The following is a 17,101-nucleotide window of genomic DNA, read 5'->3' as shown; positions in this document are numbered from 1 at the left end:
CATTACAGCAAACACTATGTCATTCACTCCAGGGACATTCTGTGCTGCCATCGTGAATAATCCAACATTTCTTAGGAGATGCAGTCTTATCAAAAAACAACAACAAATATTATTATTATTTTTTTTTAGCCCCTGTCCAATTTCTGTGTTATTGTTTATCACCGTTTTGAGGAGAGGGTTTAAATGTTATTTTTTTCCCAATGCGTTTTAATGGGGCTCACTTACCTGTATATGCAAATTTGTGGGGCCGGTCCCAATTCCCAACAAATAGCAGGGTTCAACTATACAATAAATAAACACGTTGTTTAAACAGATTGGATAGATTGGTCCAACTTCTGATTGGATCGGTGATTGGTTATCATTTTATTAAAACTCGCTGATCGATGATCCGCTCCATAATCCTGATCATCCATCCATCCATCCATTATTTGTACCGCAGCTCCTCACAAGGGTCGCGGGGCGTGCTGGAGCCTATGCCAGCTGTCTTTGGGCAGTAGGCGGGGGACACCCTGAATTGGTTGAATCCTGATCATGTAAAGCTGAATTTTTGCCTCTAATTAAAAACAAAAAAAACCCACCACACCCAAGGAAAAAACAACCATTTAGATAAAGATGGGGATGTAGGCACGCTCACAGTGGGTACACCCTCATGGCCTCACACTGTTACACGTTAAATTAGGCTTAAGGAGCTTTGCTGAAACTATGGCGGAATATTCACAGCTGGGATGGGACAGATTCGGAGACAAAAATGTATTTTGTGTTTTTGGCTGTATTCCATCCAATTTAGCATGTGGTATAATTTTTATGAATAATTAATATTATTTTTTTAATATTAATATAATGTAATTAATGTAATGTAATGTAGTATCGTATCATATAATATTAACTCACATTACATGTTTAACATTAAACTTAGTTTTTACACATCTCGTTGAAATTTGAAAATATTTGAGCAAGAATTGGATGCCTGTACAATTAGATACTTTACTACAGTAACCATGGCGAGAAACGCTCTTCTAGGATAATATGAATCAGTGCATGTGCGAATGCTTCATGTTGCTACCTTGGACCGTGAAAGCTACTAATGCGGGGCCGACCATCGCGCACTTAACCTACACGAGCGTGCGACCTTACTTGTCCACGCGCGCGTGATTTAAGTCGCTCTTATGGACCGTTCCCACGTCATGTATCACGCACTCTACCTGCTTTGTGACACTGATACAAGCCAACGCTTCTCTTCCCTCCATTTGTATCTCCATCCTTGCCTTGTAATTTATTGGAAAGAGGCATGATCTGATTTAGTGAGGACGCAATGAGAAACACGCAAGTGTTTGAGGGAGGGGGGATGGGGAGTTAAGAGTGACAGAGTATAGGAGGACTGAAAAAATGAGAAGTGTAAGATGTGTGGTTGTCTTTTAAGAACCCTCTCGTCCTGTTGCTGTGTGGGTGGAGAAGCAGCAGATGGGGAAAATCGAGTGGACACTGTGTTTGGATATTTATATGCTTGGGGGAGGTAGCTACTTGAAAGGATTGCCTTGTAACGAATAGAACTGCCCGCATCCTTACCACGCCAATCTGCTACCTTTTCCCCTCATTGCAGTAGACGATGCGCGTCATCCGATCATTGAATACACGTCTACACACACGCGCACACACACACAGACACAGACACTCACATCTGCAAATCACTATTGTATTCCGCATAAAAAAGTGAATAACTCAAACTCCTTCTAATACATATTTTTCGATCACAGGATCTGTATTTTTTATTTTTTTTTATCCTGTATGACACTAACCACTTAATATAAGATGTTATAAAATTGATTGCATGTGCTAAAATGAGGGCTGAAAAGTTGTCAGACTATAGAGTAATTTTAAAAGCACTGGCAAAGACATGACACCACATGGCACAGTGGCCGGCCTAAACAACTACGATCCCGGCACAATGCAAATATCTCTCACCACCTAACTGTGTGCAAAGACAGCAGAAAATAATACAGAGACCGTTTCACCTAATAACAAATTTGACAGCTTGGCTTACAGTACTTCATTTAAAACAGCAGTGACTCTGCCTAACATTGGCCTCAAGGCTAAGATAGCATTTGGTACGAGTCAGCATTTCTGACTCCTGAATCCTACATTGCTGACATATATTCAGTGTAATACCATCTACAATCAAGGAATATGTAATGTAATATATGTATTTTATAAATCTGTTAATCAAGAGTATGGAACGAATGTGAACAACATAATTTTGACAAAATACAAAAAAAAAAATAGAATGGCCTTAACTATCAAAACGTTTTGATAGCTTATTAGCCACAACTTGCATCCCCACTGTACTTAACATTTCTGAACTTTCTCTCTGAGAAATTGCCAAAATTATAATGTAGTCCTATCTTTGAGTTTGCTTGTTTTGCCCGAATAATTGTGAGCATGCTGCTGAAATTGCAGAAGCCAAGTGTGTTGTTCATAAGGACACATGAGGAACACCGACAAGTCCAAAAAAATGTTACATTTCCCTCCGTGTTTCCGACAGTCACGCAAACATGGGCCAATTTGACAACGCATTACACTTGTTGTGTTCTTCACACAGCAGTAACACGCACAAAAGCGAATGAATTAACTTTAGCAAAACAATGCTAACCTTAGCCTGAAGCTAGCTAGTAGCCCACAGGAAAAGGCAAAGCGGTTATTGGCAGTGCAGTGGTTCACATAGCTAGCTAGCTTGGCGCTGCCAAGGGGTCGATTCCCTTTAATGACCTCATTCACTGCGGCCATGTGATTGACAGGTAATCGGTCCAGGGGTGTAGTCAGAGTGGCTGGGCTCCATGCCTCCCTTGACCCTCAACCTATTCACTTCTTTAGCCATCTCTTTGTTTCTCCAGCCTCTGTCGATCTGTCTTGCTCAGTTAGCATGATAAGTAACAACAAAGAGATGTCAGCACCTGTACACGCCATGTGCATGTTCTTGTGACGAACTGCATAATGCAACAGTCAGCTCCATGCGCTTCTTTCTGTATGCTGCGTGCTACAGCAGTGGTCTCCTACTCTTTTTGCAGCACAGTCCCGTTCCTCACAGAGCAATATTCGAACAGACCAGCGTGGAAATAAAAACAAATGATTCGAAATGCATGTCACCATTACGCTGAATGTTGTAATTGGTGGGAAGCCTGCGCTTGTTTCTATTCGACTAGTTGGACTCATCTTGGGGTAATGAGAGACAATGACATCCGAGGTGTCCAGTCTGGCCCATAATTTTAATTTGGTCGCCGTCACCGAAGAAAATCCCACTTCACAATGATGGGATGTTGGTACTGGAAGCAAGATTTTGAAGGCTTCATTGCCTCATTAAGAAGCTTGTCGCCACATATTACACAGAGCGAACATGCTGACTAAGCATCATCTTTGTGATAAAGTTGTATTTTGAAGTGGGACTGCTGATAATGGCTCTTAAATGCCGCTTTCATTTTCTTGGCTGTTGTAAGCTGTTCTTCTTTCTCACCATTTGGCATTTTCTCTTTTTTGAAGAAGTTTTTACTCATTTTTGCTAGCTTGTGGGCTTACTTTTTGACAGATGACCAAGACGAGCTGTTTGACATGCACAGAAGCGCAGGTGAATGCACCTGATTTTCAAAAACTTCTTTCAGACAAGCATTATAATAGTTTTGGGATTTATCGTGGTAGTTAGTTTTTATTTCATTTTGTCGGTTTTTTTTTTTCATTTCAGTTAGTTTTAATTAGTTTTTGGAGAGGGGTCGTTTGTTTTGAGGAGTACATTTTTATGTATATGCATGGATGTGTATATATATATGTGTGTGTGTGTGCGTGTGTGTGGGGGTGTGTGTGTGGGTGTGTGTGTGTGTGTATGTATGTATATATATATATATATATATATATATATATGTATGTAAATATATATATATATATATATATATATATATATGTATGTAAATATATATATATATATATATATGTGTATGTAAATATATATATATATATATATATGTGTATGTAAATATATATATATATATATATATACATATATATATATATATATATATATATATATATATATATATATATATATATACATATGTGTATGTAAATATATATGTGTATGTATGTGTATATATTTGTTTGAACTTCCTTCACATGGACTGGTACGGGTCCATGGCCTGGTGGTTGGTACTTGGTACATAATGAAGGCCAAGAGAGCTCCTCATCTCAACATTTGTTAGCATCATCCTATTTTCCTGTGTGTAAAGAAGCAGTGTCCAAGTGAGGCATTACTGATAAGCGATTGGTGAATAAATGAATTATAGCCTGGAGACCTTTAATGGTGCCTCGGTGTGAGGTTAAGTGGGGGTGTCTAGGTGCGAGCAGCTGCAGCAATCCCCAAAGAGAAAACCTCCTCCCCCTTCCTCCTCTTTCCTCTGTTCTCCTCATCCACCTTTCCAACGTAACACCACCCTGCACTCTGTCCTCCGTCAGCACTCCACTCCTCATTGTGGCCGCCTGACACAGCACGTTCACTGCTTTTGTGCACCTCCCGCTGTCCTTCTAACATCGGCTTGAGTGGTGAGTCCATACACGGAAGAGAATTGCAGTGTGCGGATGTGTGTGTTTTTGGAATGATTAGACTTCAGCCTTTGTGGAAGCAATGAAAGGCTGCTAGCTCCACTCTTGTGCCAATCGCTCCACACACTCACATCAACATTAGTGCTGGCAAACTTGCCTTTTTTGGGGGCTTTTTCATCCATGCGGTGACTGGCGACACAGTATGCGAGAGGAATTTTAAGCGGGGTATGCACAGAACAATAATCAGGCCAAATTTGAGCATCCTCCCTCCCCCCCGCTTCAAATCAAAGTCAGCAAAGGCCTGATTGTTGCGATGCCTTGAAAAGATTTTCCTGTTGTGTGTTAAGTGTGATTTTCCCATCAGGATCTGCTGGGAAAATGGTTGCAGCCGACAATTGCAAAGGCGTTAAAGGCGTTCAATTTTGGCAAATTGTGAAGTGTGGTCAACACTGATGTGCCAAGCCACGGACTCCACAATTGGGATGTGAAATGGGATGAGACCCAAAGCTTGCTTGCGTTGTTGCAGGACATGTACAGGAGCAGCTGGTTGTTTTGAGTGTTTGTATAACGTGTCTCACAAATCATTCACCGCAAGAAAAATTACAAGATTTTGCAATCATATTGTCGTTACTGGATAAGCTAAAGGTTAGCCTAGCTACTTCTATACTATTCTTGCTCTTATTATTGTCATTTTTACTTTTTTGCCCTTTGTGTCTTATGTCATTATTACTTTTTATTGCCGGGTTTTCCAGTGCTTATTACACAACAATACGGTAGCCAAAACAGTCCAAGTGAATTTGTTGTCGAAATTTTGTTGCAGCTTCAGTTTTTGTACACCAAGGATAAAAAGGGACAAAACCTGCAGTGTGTGATATTTCGTGATGGATTTTATGCACTTTGTGCTCTCAACACTGACATCAATGAAATGTCTCATTTTGTGTAATTTTGATGTTCAATTCTTCTCATTTTCTTAATTACGTGCACTGTAAAGCACTTAGCAAATGTAATTATGCCTACAAAAAGATGGCATACGCATCTATAAAATTGGATGGCAGCATTCTTTTAAGGAAGGATGACGCCAGTCTGCTTTTTATCGCTTCATTTTCTTTCCGACGCCCCTCTTAATAAAATCGAATAAGTGTTGCGAGTGCAACATTTCCCTTTCACCCCTTTGCCCGTTCGGAGCATGAGTGGGCCGGCTGACATTCGAGGGGCGAGAAAGCGAGAGAGGGACGTGTGATGTAAACGGCTCTTGCGTGTCTGCTTATGAATGATTTGTCAGCTCGAGCGGCGGAGCGTCTGGTCGGAAATCCTCTGATTGACAAGCGCGCCAACACACAAGAGGTTGCCGCGGCGACTGAGTGGAGAAAAACATCTTCCAGCAGAGTGGAGGAAAAAAGACTGTTGAAAAGAAGGTCGTGAACCCAATGAATGAGACTAATGTAATCGTATATGAAAAGGTAGTCTACTGAACAAAATATCTGGTACACCTGTAAAATCTAATGAAAGCCAATAGACTAAATAAATTACAAAATTTAGCAGTATGTTCAGGAGGCCACCTCATCATCATGCAAGATCCCACACTAATTCATCTGAGAGACTTTTTTGGTGCTGCTGTTTTGGTCAGCAACAGAATTGCAACGGGTTCATCTGTTAACTCTGTTCACGTCTGATTAATAGGATTAATGACTATAATAATGACCACTTACTAGTCCCGCTTATTTCCTGATGGGGAAAAAAATGAGGTATCTATTTTGAGGAAGTCGTTTTATTTCATTCCTGAAGTCTGCCACACACCAAGCGACATGGCTGAAGCCGACTGAAATGACACTCGACTACTTTTCATGAGTGGATGACTGTTGGCAGGCTGCAGCAGGGAAAGATAACGTGCATGTGTTTTATTTTTGTCATTATTAGCCCTGGAACCTCAAACATGAATGATGATGATGAATGTGTGGGTTATGTCGCTCGTATGCTATCGACCGCAACCCCAGCCGACCTCGTACATGGTTTTACCAATAGAAAATCATCATTAGACTTCTCCCTATATTATTCCTCCTAAGATTTTACACGAAGATCCAGACTGAAGGCACTTTTGTGTGTATTTTATGTGTTTTCCACTTTGGAATAACTGCACCAAAAGCTGTCACCTTCTCACCAAGCCTTTTCCTGATGATTTGTAATCCAATTCCAGTTTTGTGCAGGTCTGCAATTGTGCCCCTGACATCTTTTGACAGCTCTCTTTAGTCTTGTCCATGGTGCTATAGAGATTGGAATGTAAAAAAAAAAAATCGATTCTTAGAACAGGTGTGCTTAGTTTATACACATGAAGAGTCGATAATAGGAACTGGTAATTGTGCATAGCTGCATGCCACATGAGCACCGGCAAAGCTGATGGAGCCAGAATTAAAAACCCCTAATTCACTCTATTTCATTTTTATGCAATTTTGACTGTTATTCTATCTGTTCAATAAATAAACAACCAAAAAGATTGGAGACTATTAATTTCTTTCAGAGTAATTTGACAAATTCATCAGAGGATCAAATAATCTAATTGCCATAGAGCAGAAAAGGGCCATAAGATATATGGTTCGAATGATTTTTATTTTTTGAGGCCGCTGGCATGTCCGATATTTAGCTGAATAAAATTAGAATAACTGATTAATCTGATTAATTAAAATATATATAATGAATAAAATAACTTCTTTTTGGTCCAGTAATGCTTACAGCAATAAAGAAATTAATTACAGGCAGAAGATTTGATAGTTTTACAAAACTTTACTACAGAGAAAAATCAGCAGATTTTTTTTACCGATTTTTATTGATTTATTTTTTTTACGTTTTGGGGGGGTGGAAATGTTTGAACATTCTTTTAATGTGTCAAAAAAAATCTGCCGATTACATCAACCGATTAATTGTTCAGGCCCGAATAAGAAGTACCTGGCACACTTGAAACAGTTGGGTTAAAAATAACACAATTTGGGGTCAAAAATGGACCGATCCACTAATCGGGTCAATTTGAACGACCTTCTTGCATTGTTTTATACAAAACAGCCCAATCTTTTAGATTGTTTTGGACAAAACTACCCTTTTTTTTTCAGAAAAAAACAACCCAGAAAGTTAGGTCAAACTGACCAAAGTAGTAGATCGGTCCATTTTTGACCCAAAATTGTGTTATTTTCAACCCAACTGTTTTTAGACTGCAGCATTGTATTGTAACGTTTATCGTGAATCAGCATATTAACATGAAGAGAGGCGTGTGTGTATTGGGGCGGGATGGTGTCACTCCGCTAAGTCTGAACAAGGGGTTGAGTTTTTGTGTCTTTGTCTAATCAATTATTTAAATCCTCCAAGAATGAAATCTGCAATGTGTTATCGGGCCCCCTCCATCCTACTTTGCCTTTTAGCCACGCCGCCTCAGTACGCCCCCCTCGCTCGCTCTCTGCCCCCCTCGCCGGGCTGGCTCAGCGTGGATCAAGATCACAAGCTGTGAATCTTAAACACACATCCCAGCAGAACAAAGGCTAACAGCGCGCCTTTGACCCGCAGAGCATGTCTTCATCACAGTAGTGTACGCGCGTGTAACTTTTGTCCCGTCATCCTATTGCGGCTTTAATGCCTTTGTTGGCCGTGCGAGACGAGCGATGCTGCGCAATCGGAGGCTGCCAAGTGAGCTGCGTGGCTCTTATTACACCGTCGTGATGGCGGAAGGTTTTTCCCGGAAGGACCTTGGAGCAGCGGTGCATGATGGGATATCGGTCAGCGCCCCGAGGTCTGCGCTGACACCTCCCTCTCGTTAACATTCGTTGCCTCTTTATTCCCCCCACGATGGCCATTCCTCCATCTTTCCATTTTATCTCCCGCCTCCCCGCGCTTTTATTACTCGAGCACACCGAAGCGGCCATTAGTCTTCCAGAGGAGTCTTATTTCCTGCGCCAGTTCGTGCGCTGCTGTGAGGCAGGAAAGTAGTGATACACCTTAGCTCTGATACCTTTGGAGAGCACAGCTCGTTCTGTGCTGTGTGGGACTCGTTTTTGATGAACGTTTGACAAAAACAACTTGATCGGATGTTACCAGAGGAAATCTTGATGTCTTTGTCAAATGCCCCCGAATTTGGTACAGTTTGGAGTTCAAACGCGGTTCTCCGCAAAAACAGGCCTCTGAAGTCAAACTTAAATTCACGTGCGACGTCAGCCAATATCATGACTCCTCAGTGAGCAGTTGAAATGAAACTCCACAACTTTGTTTTGCTTCTTCTTTGGCGTTTCTGTGTCTGCGTGTTCTTTCTTTTTTGTTTGTGTGATTTTGTTTTGGAAGATTTTTGGATTTTTTTTTTTTTGACAAAAGCGATGTTTTTCCCAAGAGGAAGCGCTTACAGCATATTCACATTGTCAAGAAAAAGATGATAATTTTTATTGTTGATGACTTTTATATAAGTGAAGTGGAAAAAAATCGATTAACGCTGGAAATGAGGGGAACAAAAATCTGAGATTTTAATTTAAGTCCAGCCCTACCCCAACTACCGAAGCTGAGTAGGCATGGGCCAAATCAACGGTTTGACGGTTTAACATTGTTTTCAAAAGTCAAGGTTTCACTGGCTGTGACCAGTAATGAGATCATCTTTCCTTTTTTCGATGGGACGGTATGATTGGTGTGCTTTTTACACAGCCATTGTGGCTTCATTGAAATAATTACATGTGTGGCAACACAAGAGAGACAATCGCTATGAACACAAAGAGGACTGGGCAAGTGAGTCACAAACTTCAGAAATCATCAAATTTGCGGTTCATTTTCAACCCACTCATCCGACATCAATACCTTCCACACAGCAGTGAAAAAAAATGCTGGCTGAGACGGCCAGTGAGAAAGCGACTATTACGGTAGTTTCATTTCGGATTCTATAGTTATAATCGCGCTTTTCCTCTGCCATCAAACAAAAAGCCTTTAGATGCTCACTGAGCTGAAGTCTGGCATGAATTTTTTGTAAAAGTTTTGTTTGACTTATGGGGCATATTTTTCCCCAAATTAGGTTGATATTCAAATTGTGGAGGCTCATATTAATCTGTCCATTTAAAACACATTCGTTTACAAAGGCCCTTTCACTCCAATTGTGATTTTTACACTTGAATCATATTTGTCTTTTTTTTTTTTTTTTTTTTGCTGTTTGGCTTTTCCTTTTCCTCTGCAGCATATTGTTCATTGTCGCTATACGTCTTAACTCAGGTCAAGTTAGCAGTGTGTGCGTATCTCCTCTGGGATACTTGCTGTTGAGAAAGCATACACACATGCAGGCGCAGGTTCACACACTCACACGCACAGCCTTCCCCCTTCTTACCATCTCAATTTATTTCCTTTTCCTTTTCTGCCAGTGTTGCCATTTTTTTTTTTTTTTTTTTTTTTACTGCAACCTCTATTCGTCCTTTGGTGCACTGTTAAACACGCACCCACTTGCAGACACACACATGGTCAGAAAAGAACACGTTTGTTTAATTGTGTTTGCCGTCTGGAAATAGCCCCGTCCCTCCTCGGCGGTCATAATTAGCCGAGCCGATGCTTTGAAACGCTCAGACAAAATATGATCGTTCCATAAAATATAAGAACGCACGCACCACGGAGTGACACTTGAATGAAAATCACACATTTTCTGACATTAGCTGACGTTTCCCCCCCCCCTTCCCCCCCTCTGTCTTCTATCTTCCAGTGATCTGCTGTCTTCAGAGTACGTGGAGAAGCATTTGTCAGCGAAAGGGAAAACGGTCGTCACCGCTGTAAGATTCTGCAAATCATTCTTTTTCTTCCTCTTCCACACTATTCCAAGATTTGCGTTGGTGTCATCGTCCCGACGGCTCGTTGTACCACATTTTCGTTATGTTCATGCAGTGATCCTGCTTGTTCTTCTCCCTTTCTGGGAACTTTCATGTTTATTGACAGTATGATAATCAGAATCAAACAGTCTCTCCTCATGTTGGATTCTGGTGGAATTGGAGTATGTGAGATTAAAAGTGATAATCCTTCTGAACGTCTGCTTGAGGAAACCCACTGAGGCGTTGGCTTGCGTCACAGAAGTCGTACTTTCAAGATGGGTTAGAAGCCACTCTGCTAAACTGCAAATGAGTATGAGATTTGATACCGGAAAAATGAACCTCATGTCATTTTATACGATGTTTGTTTATAAATGAATCCCCCCCTTTCTATTTGAAATATTACAGACTTTAGGAGTTTCTTCACTCACTATAGAGGTCATCGTAACATTACTGCGTACACTTGATCCTGCCAAGGTTGAAATCAGAGCCCTTGCTGGTCATGTGATGCACTAGTAGCCCAAATTTAAACATAAAATGACACTAATATAAGTGCGGCTGCTCCTATACTGCTATACTGTACGTCTGTGCTCGTATTCCTACAAATGCGATGCTATGACACTGATACCATTTCCCGACACTTGACCAAAAGACTTTCCGGGTTGGAGCCATGTCAGTCATTTAAATTGGAAGTCAACCCAAATATATTTTTTTCAAGAATATGTTCTATGCAGGCCCACTAGTTGAAACAAGGCATTCTGATTAATATTGCGTTGGGGAAATAAGAGTTGATCCACTCATTTTTAGCGGTCATTTTGTCACTTTCTGTCGACTGAAAATGACATCACAACTACCCAAGGCTCAGCTAACGACAAATCACGGCTGATCTGTTTTCTGAAGCTGAGACGTGATTGGTTGTTACCTGAGCCCTGAGTAGTTGTGATGTCATTTTCAGTCGACAGAAAGTGCCAAAATGGCCGTCCCCTGAGATGGCTAAAAACGGGTGGATTTTGCTGCTTAACTCATATTCCACAAAAGCAATATTAATCAGAATGCCGTGTTGAAAAAAAAATATTGGGTTGATTTCCTCTTTAACACTTTCCGCTGACTCCAAATCTTGCTCTACAAAATGAATGAGTGCCTCTCTTTGGGCGGCGATGGAGGCGAGCTTCCCGTGAGTTGCGGCGGCAGTTACAGTTATTTCTCATTGTTGAATAACTTTTTGTTCTCTGATTTAAGTAGCCCTGATACACTCATTTCGTTACCAAATCATAAGAACTAAGACGGTAATGAAATGCATGTCGTATTTTGTAAGGCTTAATTTTACACGGCTCCAAATAAGTACAAGACAAGTCCAGTAGTCAGTATGGCTCCATTCTGTCCGGTGTCACAACCTTTGGATAGCGCCAGCATGTACATTATGAGCCTTTGCCCCACCTAAATGGAACAGGGCCATAATCAATTGTTTTTAATTAGTCCCGTGTTTACCCTGCAGCTATGTGGTTTTTTTTTTTTTTTTTTTATCACTATGTCTACAGGAAGCTACTACGCGACACAACATTTTTCTATGTACTGCTTTGTATAGCTATAGTCTACAAATGGAAGGAAATTCAGTTGGTCAGTAAAAAAAACATTCCAGCAACATTCCACTGTTGGTGAATGTGGTGTTGTACACCAGGTTTTTTAATGTCCTAGCATGTCCAGCGTGCTTTTAACGCCGTAAACCAGGCGGGCGTATTGCGGTGCGGTGCGGTGCGTCGCTATGCGCTGCATCATGGCGGTAATTGATCCTGATAAAAGCTGAGTTTCCGAGGGGAGTCCGGCTTCCTGCCTTTCTAATGGCTGTTAGGCGGCGAGGAAGCAAGCAGGAAGAGCCGAATGGCCGCGCCGAGCACTTAGACCATGTACACTTACTTCTTTGCAAAATGAATGCGTTTACTTGCAGGGAGCAGAAGAAGGTGCACGTATAGATACAGTAGAGGTTGTAAGTAAAGAGGGAGAAGTATGATGACACACTGAGACAAGTAGTGGACCAGGTCAAAGTGTAAGATAACAGCACGCAAGTGTGCCATGCAAATACATCATCTGGAGCAGTTCATTTACCTAATGACAAAACCATATAACAACAAAATACATCAAATGCTAGTTACCAGTGCTGTTTTGCTAGTTACATTTTGAGCAACCGGAGGACAGAAAAACGCTGACATCATCCAGGGCCTGCGCTCTGGTTCTGTGAGGATGAATTTGAAATCGGATTGGAACAGACACATTGCTAATATAGTTGAGGTTATATCGGCCAGCGCAACTGATCCTCAAGGTGCTGGGCTGATTAGATTGGTATGGCAACACCTCGGGCCCGAGTTGCTCAAGATTTACACGGGTAAAAACAACTTCTTGCTCAGTTTATTTTTGCAAGTTCTGGGAGGAGCGTATACAATTACATTTTAGAATCTTGTGATTTTGTTTCGGCCAGCAGAGAAGGCCTTGTTGCTATGAGACATTTTCGGATTTAAAGGGGAAGTCAACGCCAACATTTTTTTTTCAAGAATATGGTCTATGTAAGCCCACTAGTTGAAACAAAGCATTCTGATAAATATTGCGTTTGTGGAATAAGTGTTAATCCACTGGTTTTTAGCCATCCCCGGGTGCGGCCATTTTGTTTTCTGTCGACTGAAAATGACATCACAACTGCTCACAACGACCATTCACGGCTCAGATTCAGAAAACAGATCAGCCGTGATTGGTCGTTGTGAGCAGTTGTGATGTCATTTTCAGTCGACAGAAGACAAAATGGCCGCCCGCAGAGATGGCTAAAAACGAGTGCATTTTGCTGCTTAACTCATATTCCACAAATGCAAAATCAATCAGAATGCCGTATTTCAACTAGTGGGCCTGCTGGGAACATATTCTTGAAAAAAATATGTTTGGGTTGACTTCCGCTTTCAGCAAATGTGTAATCCTGTGCCTGTGTTTACAGGGGGGAGAGCACTGCTACTACCAAGGGAAAGTCAGAGACATTCCTCACTCCTTCGCAGCACTTTCTACTTGTCATGGACTCCAGTAAGTACATATAATACATGTGTTTATGTGCGTTAGTGAGTAAGCATGCTGAGTCATATTCCCATCTAGCAATGACATCAATGCTGATTCAATTTAGCTGGCTTCTGCTTTGTTTTAACATTTTAAATCAGGCAGGTAGTACAAACCATCTCTGTTGAGTACGCTTTATAAGGGGCAACTACGCCGTATGTAATGCAATAAATCTGTGTTCCTGCAGTTTCTAACTGAACTGATATAGTCGTAATACTACAGAAACATCAACCATTTTCTTTACCGGAAAATGTTCCATCCGCCTCCACTGGTCTAAACACGGCATTCTGATTAATATTGCATTTGTGGAATATGAGTTAAGCAGCAAAATCCAGCCGTTTTTAGCCATCTCATGGGGCGGCCATTTTGTCACTTGTTGTTGACTGAAAATGACATCACAGTTGCTCAGGGCTCAGGTGACGACCAATCATGGCTGAGCTTCAGAAAACAGGTGAGCTGTGATTGGCCGTTACCTGAGCACTGAGCAACTGTGATGTCATTTTCAGTCAAAAACAAGTGACAAAATGGCCGCCCAATGAGATGGCTAAAAATTGTAGATTTTACTACTTAAAATGGAAGTCAACCCAAACATATTTTTTTCAAGAGTATGTTCCCAGCAGGCCCACTATTTGAAACACGGCATTCTGATTAATTTTCTGTTTGTGGAACATAAATTAAGCAGAAAAATGCACTCGTTTTTAGCCATCTCTGGGGGCGGCCATTTTATCTTCTGTCGACTGAAAATGACATCACAACTGCTCACAACGACCAATCACGGCTCAAATTCAGAAAACAGGTCAGCCGCGATTGGTCGTTAAAAACGAGGACTGGTGATGATATTGTCAAATAAGACTTTAGTTGAAATATTTAGTTGAGATACTTTTCTAAAAAGATTAAGACAATTCCAGATGAATTGCTGACTAATTGGATCAAGACTCAATACCGGCAGATACTCAAGTGACTCGGATTCGCACTCAGGTGCATTTTATTTTTCACAAATCATTTTTATCATGTATACCGTCAAGTCATAAGGACTTTTTTTTTAACAAATATGAAACAAACGCTTGTTTGCATCAATAAGCAAGGTGTGATTCATTACAAGTGTGAAGGTATTTCATCTTGAAAGCTGCATTTTAATTCATGTTTAGTCGTCGCGTCTGGACAGTTTCATATTGAATGAGTCATCTCTAAACAGAAGAATTCACATGATGTGATCTGTGCTCTCACCATATGCATGTCAAATATAGAATGTAAACTCCATTTGAATGTCTCTTTATGCATCCCTTTTCGTCCCTGCATGTTTTTTTTTTTTTACATCGAGGACTTTTTGAGCAACTATTTATTGGAGCGTCAACTCATCAGTGTAGGCAAGAAAAATCTTGTAATTATGGTGTGTGCAAATGCTGAGCAAGCCCAATTAAGCTTTGGCTTTTAATAACATTGGCATTATTTAATGGCGTTGTCACCCAAGCAAATTATAGACTGGATTTGATTCGATTTTTTTTTTTCTTGTGCATTCCAATCTAATTGCTGTGCCATTTACATCAGTTAGCAAGTTAAAGTATAAAATATCTAACATTTATTATAACATCAAAAGAGTGTTTAAATAATATGGAAGGTGCATGTGCTTGTAATAAGGGGAATAACATCTTTGTGTTGTTCCTAACAACCTAGTATCACCTACAGGAATTTGGTGGCCTTTGATAATGGTGGTCTGTTGTTTTGAGTCAAAGCTCAGATGTTTAAGAGCTTAAAACACCAATGTTGACTTTTTCAAGCATATTCCGTAGGAAGACAAATGTGCATGTGTGTGTGCGCGCGTAGGCTGCACAGCACTGTCAGACATTGCAGGGAGAGTACTTCCCATAAGCTGCGTCAGGTATTTACCATAATAAACATCCTGCTCTCTCCCCTCTGTGTGTTTTTTGCGCGCACACGCACAACAGAAACTTAAGCCTACACTGCAATAATAGCTCTTAACCGCACAGACGGGTAATGCTCCCATCTTCAGCAGTCATGTCAGATGATCGTTCACCGTTGGCTCGAGTTTGTTTTCAGAATGCCAATACGTATAACGCATACACGTGCATGAATATCGTGTGTCGTATTTGTCCGTTGACTGTATATCTAATGCACAAAAGCAGCCTTGAGAAGGAATGAAAGACTTAAAATTCATGAATTGTAGGTAAGAATGTTCAAAGTCTCTTTTTTTTTTTTTTTTCTTCAAACATACATTTTGTCAAAGTTGGTCTGCAAGGTCACTGGGTTACTTTTTATACTGTTTCACAGGCTCAAATGTGGAGTTCATTTTATTAGTCTGTCCCACAACTGCCAGTCACTGCCAGGTTGTTTTGGCAGTGAGTCAAGTGTTGTCTTTCCATAACTTTGCTCCATCACTTTCCATGTGTGTGATTTCCATTGCTTCTATATTGTCCTGGGTGACCTTTAGATCCTTAATAAGCATAACATTTGAGTTTCCTTCCTTCGTTGTCTTTAAATCTGATGCTTAAAATTGACATACGCCATTCAAAGGTCTTAAAAGTGCCTCCGAATATAATAGCACAAGTCAGTATAGGATATGAAAAATAAAATGTACTAAAATATAGTGATACATTGAGCCCATATCACTCACTCATGCTGACATTTGGGGATGGAGAGATCTTAAATTTGATCACAATGACTTTAAAAAGGGTCATAAAATCTTAAATTTGGCTGCTTTTAATCTGGAGATGTCATGTTTGATATTCTAGTACAAATACCCTAATAAGCAGTTTCATTGTTTTTCCTAATTAAAAAATGGAAGAAAGTGTCCGCATTGAATATAGTGGTTTATGTGAATATAGTGAATTTCCAATAAAAGTCTTTCAATGAATGATTTTTAGTACTCTATTACAGAAAGGAATGCAAAATATTCGAAATGCTGAAACACCAAAATTTGAGTCACTGCGGACGCTTGGCTCCTTTAAGGCTGAGTGAATTTTCACATGGATAGCTAACTAAATACTAGATCGTTTTTAATTATTTTTTCTACACATTGAGGATTAAAAGGCAGGAGAAAAAGAGACAAATCGTGAGCACGAGTTCACCCTTCCTGACGCAGCCAATTTCCTAAAAGCTTCTGATAAAGTTAATTAACGGACATGGCGCGGTCGCTTCAGGTGCTCTTGGCCTTACGTGGACAAAGACCTTCACACTGCTGCTCCATGAGAAATTGATCTATGACTTATTAAAAGGAGTGCTCGTTTCTGTGACGTGCGTCTACACGTGCGTTTGATACCACATAACGTACGTCAGTTATTGGAGGACGGTCAAGCGTTGGATTTCAATGACTCAGAAGGTCGCATACAACGCACGCGTGATACAAAAAGTCTACACACCCCCATTCAAACGTTTTTGTGTTATATTGATAGAAAGAAAATAGCCACCAATATCAATCGTTTCAGAACTTTTTCCACGAGCATTGTGACGTGAACATGTACACAACTCAACTGGAAAAAAATGAATCTTTTCGATCGGAGAAGTGAAAATGTAAAACTGAGATAATGTAGTTGCACAAGTGTGCACAGCCTCTTATACAATAAATGGGATGTGGCTGTGTTTAAAAAGAACCATTCAAACTGAATGGGAAT

General features: G+C 40.5%; 1 protein-coding gene across 3 annotated transcripts in view; it reads left to right on the top strand.

The window, feature by feature from the left end:
• adam22 (ADAM metallopeptidase domain 22) overlaps positions 1-17,101 on the top strand; it is a 62,868-nt gene that overhangs the window by 9,383 nt on the left and 36,384 nt on the right. For all 3 annotated transcript variants that reach the window (XM_086038574.1, XM_086038572.1, XM_086038573.1), the window contains exons 4-5: positions 10,283-10,349; positions 13,360-13,442. In XM_086038574.1, coding sequence (XP_085894700.1) covers positions 10,283-10,349; positions 13,360-13,442 — 150 coding nt within the window. The remainder of the gene's footprint in view (positions 1-10,282; positions 10,350-13,359; positions 13,443-17,101) is intronic.

Source organism: Filicampus tigris, chromosome 8 (assembly GCF_054856515.1).
Source record: "Filicampus tigris isolate MCC_2025a chromosome 8, RoL_Ftig_1.0, whole genome shotgun sequence".
NCBI lineage: Eukaryota > Metazoa > Chordata > Actinopteri > Syngnathiformes > Syngnathidae > Filicampus > Filicampus tigris.
This window is presented reverse-complemented; position numbering and strand designations above follow the sequence as displayed.